The sequence below is a fragment of the Chiloscyllium plagiosum genome, chromosome 8 (genome assembly GCF_004010195.1).
Source record: "Chiloscyllium plagiosum isolate BGI_BamShark_2017 chromosome 8, ASM401019v2, whole genome shotgun sequence".
Taxonomy (NCBI): Eukaryota; Metazoa; Chordata; class Chondrichthyes; order Orectolobiformes; family Hemiscylliidae; genus Chiloscyllium; species Chiloscyllium plagiosum.
In genome coordinates this window covers 86,680,417-86,690,879 of record NC_057717.1, presented here as the reverse complement: position 1 = coordinate 86,690,879, position 10,463 = coordinate 86,680,417, and the positions used below count along the sequence as shown (strand labels likewise).

At 44.1% G+C, this 10,463-nt stretch overlaps 1 protein-coding gene across 3 annotated transcripts in view; it reads left to right on the top strand.

The window, feature by feature from the left end:
• The window catches only part of LOC122552434 (CD209 antigen-like protein C), a 44,140-nt gene extending 33,928 nt beyond the window's left edge, over positions 1 to 10,212 (top strand). For 2 of the 3 annotated variants that reach the window (XM_043695164.1, XM_043695166.1), the window contains one exon: positions 4,797 to 5,581. In XM_043695164.1, the coding sequence (XP_043551099.1) occupies positions 4,797 to 4,923 (127 nt within the window). In that variant the 3' untranslated portion in view covers positions 4,924 to 5,581. Of the gene's footprint in view, positions 1 to 4,796; positions 5,582 to 10,197 lie in introns of those variants that run through there. The other variant, XR_006312396.1, reaches the window with a different exon arrangement.
• The last annotated feature ends 251 nt before the right edge of the window (positions 10,213 to 10,463 follow it).

The window sequence follows — 10,463 nt, the reverse complement described above, 5'->3', positions numbered from 1 at the left end:
CCTCTCATTTATCTCTCCACCCTGCAGGCACTCTGCCTGTATTCCTGATGAAGGGCTTTTGCCCGAAACATCGACTTTACTGCTCCTCAGATGCTGCCTGGACTGCAGTGCTTTTCCAGCACCACTAATCTGGTTTCCAGCATCTGCACTCCTTGTTTTTAACCTCCTCTATACCTGCTCTAGTGCTACCACATCTTTCCTCTCGTGAGGTGACCAGACCTGCACACAGTACTCCAGCTGTGGTCTGACCAATGCTCTGTATAACTCCAACATTGCCTCCTTGCCCTTATAATCTTTACAACATGTAATGAAAACAACTGTTCCTTATGCCGTCTTAACTATCCTATTCACATGCTCTGCCAATTTCATGGATCTATGAATAAATACCCCAAGATCTCTCTGTTCTTCTAAGCTACCCAGTGTCCTGCCATTCATCAAATACACCCTCATCTTATTTCTTCTTACAAAACGGAATCACCTCATTCTTATTAAGGTTAAATACCACTGGTTTGCCCATCTGACCAACTCATCTATATCTGCATGTGACCTACATTCATCTTCTTTGCTCTACCAATTTACCAATCTTGGTGTCATCTGCAAATTTGTTTAACATTCCCGCCACATTTCTATTTGTATCATTGATGTATATATAACAAACAGTTAGGATCCCAGTACTGACCTTTGTAGTAAACCACCAGACACCAGTCTCCAAACATCAGCCTTCTACCATTACCCTTTGTATCCTATTACTAAGCAGGTTTCTGATCCATTTCACCATGTTTCCCACAAATCCATGTGCTTTAACCTTCTCAATCATTCTCCTATGTAGGACCTTTTCAAAGAATAGATATTCTATAACAGGCAGCTTGTGTTTATTTGCATTCTTCTGATTGGTCAGTGGGCCTGAAGTGTAAGGGGAGCCTAGCAACAAGGAGGCTGGAGGCTTGAAAACTGATGGGGGATAACGAATTTTCTTTGTCGTAAGGAAGGACATCACCCAGATTCCGTAAACAGTGTGGGATTATGGAGATAACATCAAGTGAAGTGACTACGGTCAATGCCAGGGAAGAATAGTTACTCACCTGGGAGTGGGCTGAGAGTGGTGATCATGAGAGGACTCAGGCTACATGTGACACCCACTGAAGAATGATACACTAACGCAGTCGGTGAGAGAGCAGCCGGGACAGAGTACATTCACCGAGGTGACTCTGGCTGCAAACAGAGACGAGACCCCAGTAGCAGGAAAACAAAATGTCGGGCCAGTTAGGAGTGATGGCACTGTTTGATGAAGAGATAGGAAGTTGGATCTGTCCACCAAATGTTTTGACATGCACTTAAAGGCGTAGGATGAGGCTGAAGACTCAGTGGTACCAGATTTCCTGAGCAAAATTGAGAGTAAGACGTCACAATTCAAGGAAGTCTGATGTAAGTAGAGAAACCCATGGAAACGACATTCCAAACTCTGTGCAAAGGGTTGGGGAGTTATTTTGCACACGATCACAGTACTTAGTTTTTATTGATTCATGGGATGAGGGCGACACTGGCTCGGCAGCATTACTGCCCAACCCTAATTGCCCAGAGGGCAGATAAGAGTCAATCACATTGCTGTGGGGCTGGAGTCACATGTCAGCCAGACCAGGTAAGGTTAGCAGTTTCCTTTCCTAAAGGGCATTAGTGAAATAGATGGGATTTTCCAACAATCAAAGATTAATTTATGGTCATTATTAGACTCTTAATTCCAGATATTTATTGAATCCATCTGCCATAGCAGGATTTGAACCCCATTCCCCAGAACATTATCTGGATCTTGGGATTAACAGTCCAGCGTTAATACCATTAGGTCATTGCCTACTTTCCTATTTTTTTCATTCCTTTGTGGGACTTGAGCGTGACTGGCTAGCCAACATTGATAGCTCAGCCCTAGAAAGTGGTGGTGAGCTGCAGTCCACGTGCTGTGGGTTGGCCCACAATGCCGACAGGGAAGGAATTCCAGGATTTTGACCAAACGACTGTGAAGGATCGGCGATATATTTCCAAGTCAGGGTGGTGGCTGGCGTGGAAGGGAACTTGCAGGTGGTGGTGTTCCCAAGTACCTGCTGCCCTTATCCTTCTAGGTGGAAGTAGTTGTGGGTTTGAAAGGTCTTTGATGAATTTCTACAGTGCATCTTGTAGATAGTACACACCACTGCTCCTCCTGACCACCAGTGGTGGAGGGATTGAATGTTTGTAGATGTGGTGCCAATCAAGCGGGGGCTGCTTTGTCCTGGATGGTGTCAAACTTTTTGCATATTGTTGGAGCTGCACTCATCAAGGCAAGTGGGGAGTATTCCATCACACTCCTGACTTGTGCCTTGTAGCTAGTGGATAGTGGATAGACTTTGGGGTGTCAGGAGGTGAGTTACTCTCCACAGTAGTCCTGGCCTCTGACCTGCACTTGTAGCCACTGTGTGTATATGGTGAGTCCAGTTGAGTTTCTGGTCAATGATAACCCGAAGAATGTTGACCGTGGGGTATTCAGTGGTGGTAACGCCATTGAAGGTCGAAGGGAGGTGGTTAGTTTTTTTTCTTATTAGTGATGGTCATTGTCTGGCATTTGTGTAGTGCGAATATTATTTTAGAGTTTTAGATTAGATTAGATACCCTACAGTGTGGAAACAAGCCCTTCAGCCCAACAAGTCCACACCAACACTCTGAAGAGTAATCCACCCAGACCCATTTCCCCCGACTAATGCATGTAACCCTATGGGCAATTTAGCATGGCCAATCGACCCGACCCGCACATCTTTGCACTGTGGGAGGAAACCGGAGCAGCCGGAGGAAACCCACACAGACACGGGGAGAATGTGCAAACTCCACACAGACAGTCACCCGTGGAATTGAACAAGGAACCCTTGCCCTCTGGGGCAGAGCATTCCATATATCCACTACTCTCTGGCCTCAACTTTATTCTCTTTAGCCTACCCCTTATTTTTAAACTGTGGCCTTTGGTTCTGGACCCACCCACCAGCGGAAACATGCTTCCTGCCTCCAGAGTGTCCAATCCATTAATAATTTTATATGTCTCAATCAGATCCTCTCTCATCCTTCTAAACTCAAGCACATGCAAGCCCAGTCGCTCCGATCTTTCAATATATGATAGTCCCACCATTCCAGGATTTGACCTCGTGAACCCATGCTACACTCCCTCAATAACCAGAATGTCCTTCCTCAAATTTGGAAACCAAACCTGCGCACAATATTCCAGGTGTAGTCTCACCAGGGCCCTGTACAGCTGCAGAAGGACCTCTTTGCTTCTATACTCAATTCCTCGTGTTATGAAGGCCAGCATGCCATTAGCTTTCTTCGCTACCTGTTGTACCTGCATGCTTGCTTTCATTGACTGATGTACAAGAACACCTAAATCTCATTGTACTTCCCCTTAATCTAATTGAACTCCATTTAGATAGTAATCTGCCTTCCTGTTCTTGCCACCAAAGTGGATAACCACACATTATCCACATTAAACTGCATCTGCCATGCATCCGTCCACTCACCTCGTCTGTCCAAGTCACTCCGTCTTCTTTAACATCCTTCTCACATTTCATCCTGCCACCTAGCTTTGTGTCATCAGCAAATTTGCTAATATTACTTTTAATGCCTTCACCTATATCATTAATGCATATTGTAAACAGCTGTGGGCCTAGCACCGAACCTTGTGGTACCTTGCTGGTCACTGCCTGCACTTCCAAAAGGGACCCATTTATCACTATTCTTTGTTTCCTGTCAGTCAGCTAATTTTCAATCCAAATCAGTACCTTGCCACCAATACCATGTGCCCTGTTCACAGATCTCCTAGGTGGGACCTTATCAAAGGCTTTCTGAAAGTCCAGATACACTACATCCACTGGCTCTCCCTTGTCCATCTTCATAGTTACATTCTCAAATATTTCCAGAAGGTTATTCAAGCATGATTTCCCCTTCGGAAATCCATGCTGACTCTGATCAGGAGTCAGCCGGGTTTGTAAGAGAACCAGAAGGCTCAGAGCTGGAAATGTGTTGCTGGAAAAGCGCAGCAGGTCCGGCAGCATCCAGGGAACAGGAGAATCGACGTTTCGGGCATAAGCCCAAAATCCCATGCAAGGACTGCACAAAACACTATATAGGACAAACAGGAAGACAGCTAACGATCTGCATCCACGAACATCAACTAGCCACGAAACGACACGACCAGCTATCCTTAGTAGCCACACACGCAGACGACAAGCAACATGAATTCGACTGGGACAACACTACCATTATAGGGCAAGCCAAACAAAGAACAGCCAGGGAATTCCGAGAAGCATGGCACTCATCCACAAACTCCATCAACAAACACATCGACCTGGACCCAATATACCGGCCACTACAGCGACAGCTGAAACTGACAACCGGAAGCGGCAGGGACAGGCCACTATAAATGCCGAAGGAAACACCACAGAAGCGCTTCACAGGAGGCTCCCAAGCACTGAGGATGTCACCTAGACAGGGGACGAAACATTTGCAACAAAAACTTCCAGCTCGGCGAACAGAACCACAGCATGGCAGCAATTTATTAATTAATGTTTATATGAGCTGGTCACACAGATCATTCTCCATATGTACTGGGTCATTACTGTACTGTTCCAAAGTGTGACTGTGTTAAATATGTAACAATCAGTTGACAGTACAAACTTTTGTGGCAGTGGGTACAATAGAGAAGGTCCTTGCACTTCATTTAACATGCAACATATTAAATGCAACAGTCCACTCATTCTGCCCTATTCTCTTTCCACATTCAGGTTTTGGAGGAGTGGCCAGCCCAATGGTAACAGAGAAGAAAATTGTGCCACAATGTCTTCTGAAGGGAAATGGCACGATTGGCCGTGCAATTCTAGACATCGCTCAATCTGTGAAAAATCAGTGTAATGTTCTGCTTCCATGGCCCTGGATTCACCCAAGTCAATTCATCAATTAGTCTACCCCACATCTCTCCATCTCCCACCTCCCCAACCTCCATTGTCACTGCATCTCTCTGTTCCCTTCCACTTTCTCCTTCACCTTTATTGCTATCTCTATTTCACCACCCCCTGCAAACGTAACCCCCCACCACCCCCCATCACACTTAACTTCATTCCACTTCCCTGGATGTTCCTCTACTCCAAAGTCACCTTTAATTACCGACTTCCCCTTGACATCCAAAGTCACCTTTAATTACCGACTTCCCCTTGTCATCCAAAGTCACCTTTAATTACCGACTTCCCCTTGACACTGAACTCCTTTTTCGATCCCACCATGTTTTTTATCCCCACCTTTCCCTTGACTCCCAACTGCCATTTATTCCTCACTTTCCTCTTTAATCCCCAATTTTCCCTTCCACCTCATTCCCCACCTCTCTCTGTTTGTGGAATTTGCAGCTGTCTCTGTATCATCCTACAACAAGATTCTCAGTTATTCTGTGTCTTCAGTGGGTGAGCTTCTCATGGTATTCGGGAGACCACTTGCTGCTGGGCCACCAGCAGATGTGTCCATAAATGTAAGATGATCTTCCAGTACTTTCATGACATAAATTTCTTGTTGTCTTAAACCGTTGTCTGGTAATCTTATTTATTATGGACTGCATGGCTCAGTCTCATGGTCTGTCATGTGTTGAGTGATGTAATCTATGTAATTTATATACAGTATATCACAGAAGCACAGAAGGTGTTCATTCAGCTCATGGTGTCCACGGGTTCCTCAAACAAGCATCATTGATGTTATAAGTTTGCAATGTAGTTTTCAAATGAGTAACCAGTGGGTTTTTGTATGTCAGAAGTTGATAATTAACTTGTAACTCCTTCTGGAGCCATGGTGATTTCTTTCAAAACCATTTTTGAGGACTGGCTGTAGAGAAAATATTTTTTTGTGCAGCATTAATGAATTTCATTTATTTTAGATTGTTCTGTGACAAGCAAAAGAAATAATGGGCCTCACGTTTGTTAGAAAGTTCTGGAACTTGTGCTTCTTCAGCTTAAGTGAAATACTCATAGCTTTGGGTAGGAGACTGTTACTGATCACATTGTTATTTTGAGTGGGGTAGTCCTGTGAATATATGGAAAAATATGGACTGAACTAGGTTACCTTTGAGTGAAGAGTTAGTCTGTGTTCACACCAGAAACGTTGAAATAAAACATGGTGACTCAGTGGTGAGCACTGCTGCCTCACAGCGTCAGGATCCCAGGTTCGATTCCTGCCTTGGGTGACTGACTGTGTGGAGTTTGCACATTCTCCCTGTGTCTGCGTGGGTTCCTTCCACGTGCTCTGGTTTCCTCTCACAGTCCAAGGATGTGCAAGCTAGGTTGATTGGCCATGCTAAATTGTTCAGGGATGTGTAGGTTAGGTGCATTAATCAGGGGTAGATGTAGAGTAATAAGGTAAGGGGATGTGTCTGGGTGGGATACTCTTTGGAGCGTTGGTGTGGACTGTTGGGCCAAATGGCCTGTTTCCACACTGTTTGAAAACCATAAAGAGGTTATTTAAAGCCAGTGCATTGAAGCTCTGGGAAGATGCTATAGAGTCATAGAGATGTACAGCATGGTAACACACCCTTTTGTCAAACTCGTCCATGCTGACCAGATACCCTAAATTAATCTAGTTCCATTTGCCAGAATGTGGCCCATATCCCTCTAAACTCTTTCTATTCGCATACCCATCTAAATGCTGTAATTGTACCAGCCTCCATCACTTCCTCTGGCAGCTCATTCCGAATGTGCTCCATTCTTTGCAGTAAAAGTTGCCCCTACGGTATCTTTTGTAACTTTCCCCTCTCACCCTAAACCTATGTCCTCTAGTTCTGGACTCCCCCACACCAAGGAAAAGACCTTGTCCATTTATCCTATCCATGCCCCTCATGATTTTATAAACCTCTACAACATCACCCCTCAGCCTCCGACACTCCAGGGATAATAGGCCCAGCGTATTCAGCCTCTCCCTATAGTTCAATGTTGGTACAATAACAACATTTAAAAGGCATCTGGATGGGTACATAAATAAGAATAGGTTTAGAGAGATATGGGCCAAACGTTGGCAAATGGGACTAAATTATATTCAGATATCTGTTCGGTACAGACGAGTTGGACTGAAGAGTCTGTATCCATTTTTACACCTCCAATCCTGGCAACCTCCTTGTAAATCTTTCCTGAACCTCCTTTAGCTGGAGACCAGAAGTGCACGCAATATTCCAAAAGTGGCCTGACCAATGTCCTGTACAGCCACAACATGACCTCCCAACTCCTGTCCTCAATGCTCTGACCAATAAAGGAAAGCATACCAAATACTACCTTCACTATCCTTTCTATCTGTGACTCCACTTTCAAGGAGCTATGAACCTGCACTCTAAGGTCACTTTGTTCAACAACATTCCCGAGGAACTTACCATTAAGTGTATAAGTCCAGCTTTGATCTGCCTTTCCAAAATGCAGCACCTCGCATTTATCTAAATTAAACTCCATCTGCCACTCCTCAGCCCATTGACCCATCTGATCAAGATCCCATTGTACTCTGAGGTAACCTTCTTCGCTGTCCACTGCAACACCAATTTTGGTGTCATTTGCAAACTTGCTAACTATATCTCTTATGCTCACATCCAAATCATTTCTATAAATGATGAAAAGCAGTGGACTCAGCACCAATCCTTGTGGCATTCCACTGATCACAGGCCTCCAGTCTGAAAAGCAACCTATGACCACCACCCTCTGTCTTCTACCTTTGAGCAAGTCCTGTATCCAAATGGCTAGTTCTTCCTATATTCCATGTGATTTAACCTTGCTAACCAGTCTCCCATGGGGAACCTTGTCAAACGCCTTACTGAAGTCCATACAGATCACATCCACTACTCTGCCCTCATCAATCTTCTTTGTTACTTCTTCAAAAACTCAATCAATTTTGTGAGATATGACTTCTCACACACAAAGCCATGTTGACTATCCCTAATCAAATACATGTAAATACATTTGCCTTTCCAAATACATGTAAATCCCATCCCTCTGGATTCCCTCCATCAATTTGCCCACCATCAACATCAGGCTCACTGGTCTATAGTTCCCTGGCTTTTCCTTACCACCTTACCTCGATAGTGACACATTGTTAGCCAATCTCCAGACTTCCGGCATCTCATTTGTGACTATCGATGATACTAATATCTCAGCAAGGCACCCAGTTCCTGCCAATGGCATTGTAATTCTCCCTCCCCCAATTAAATACTTTCCCATACCATCTGCTCCTATCCCTCTCCATGGCTATAGAAAAGATCAGGGAGTTGTGATCGCTATTACCGAAATGTTGTCCCACCGACAGATTTGACACCTGGCCTGGTTCATTGTCAAGCACCAAATCCAATATGGCCTCCACTCTAGTCCGCCTATCTACATGTTGAGTCGGGAATCCTTCCTGGACACACCTGACAAAAACTGCTCCATCTAAACTATTTGAGCTAAGGAGATTCCAATCAATATTAGGGAAGTTAAAATTACCCATGACAACAACCCCGTTACTTCTGCACCTTTCCAAATTCTGCCTCCCAAACGTCTCTGTTGCTATGGGGCAAGGGAATCTGTAGAAAACTCCCAGTAAAGTGACTGCTCCCTTCCTGTTTCTGACTTCCACCCATACTGACTCTGTCGAAAAAACCCTCCTCGACAACCTCCCTTTCTGTAGCTGTGATACTATCCCTGATTAGCAATGCCACTCCCCTACCTCTTTTACCTTCCCTCACTCCCCTCATTCCCTTTGAAACAACTAAATCCTGAAACATTCAATAACCATTCCTGCCCCTGTGATATCCAAGTGTCTGTAATGGCCACAACATCATAGTTCCAAGTACTGATCCATGCTCTAAGTTCATCACCCTTATTCCTGAGACTTCTTGTGTTAAAATAGACACATTTCAATCCATCACATTGACTGCAAATTTGCCCTATCGACTGTCTATCCCTCCTCAAAGACTCTCTGCAAGCTGTATCTGGCTGTACACTAGCTACTCCATCCTTCAATCCATAGCCTCGGTTCCCACCAGTAAACTTAATAAACAGGCCACCAACATTTTTATTCAAGTCAATTATTTATCTATACATATATATGTTACATACAACAGAGGTCCCAGGACTAATCCTTGTGGTAAATCACTGGTCACAGACCTCCAGTCAGAACACCTCAGTCCCTCCACAACTACCCTTTGTCCTCAATGAACAAACCAATTTTGTATCCAATTTACCAACTCACCAGAAATCCCAGGTGATTTGATGTTCTGGACGAGCCTACCGCACTTGAGTAAAGTCAATAGAGATAACATTCACTGCCTTGCCTTCATCGGTTATCTTTTCACTTCCTCAAAAAACTCAATCAAGTTTATAAGACAAGACCTCCCCTGCTTGAAGCTATGCTGAGTATCCCTAATAAGTCCATTCATTTCCAAATGCAAGTAAATCCTGTCCTTAGGAATCTTCTCCAATAATTTTCTGGATATCCCTGTTGCCTTCCTTGAATAAAGAAACAACAATGGCTATTCTTTAGTCTTCTGGAACATCTCCTGAGATTAAAGAGGATACAAAGGTCTATGTGAAGGACCCAGCAATGTCCTCCTTTGCCTTTTTGAGTATCCTGGGATAGATCCCATGTGCCAGACCAACCCTCTGAAGAGCATCTCAGCCAGACCTGCACCTCCCCAATACCCATAACCCTCCATTTCCCATGGCTAATCCTCCTAGGCCCACATTCCTGAACACTATGGACAAGTTAGCATGGCTAATCCACCTCACTTGCACATCTTTGGACTATGGGACGATACCAGAGCTCCCAGTAGAAATCCATGCAGGCAAAGGGAGAGTCTGCAAACTCCACACAGATAGTCACATAAGGTTGGAATCAAACTCAGGTTCCTGGTGCTGTGAGACAATAGTGCTAACCACGGAGCCACTATGCCACCCATTTATGTATGAAATGTCTTGCAAGACTACTTAATCCTAATTGCCAAGGACATTTCATGGCTCTGTCCAGCCCTCCTAATTTATTAGTGAAATTTATTTATGCTCCTTTTTTAATCCTCAAAGATCTTGTTGATTCCTGTTTACTAAACCTTAGTCATACTTCTTTCTTTTTAATTAACGTATAACATTTCTTGTCATCTAAGGTTCCTGAATCGTGCCATTTTATTCTTCATCCTCACAGGAATATTTTAAGTTTTTAATGAAGTGTCACATAAAGTGTTGGTTAACAAACTGAAAACACACTCGCCGTGAGAGGGAAGAGTCTTCTTCATTTGCGAGGGATCACCAGTGATGATGAGGCTACAAATGGGATGCTGAAGGATTAAGAGTTTGCATTGAAATTGCTCCTTGCAAATCCCTGCACTCTCCTGGAGTACACTGTGTGGTTCTTTTCGCACTGTTATAGGAACATGTTATTAAACTGGAGAGGGCTCAGAAAAGGATGTT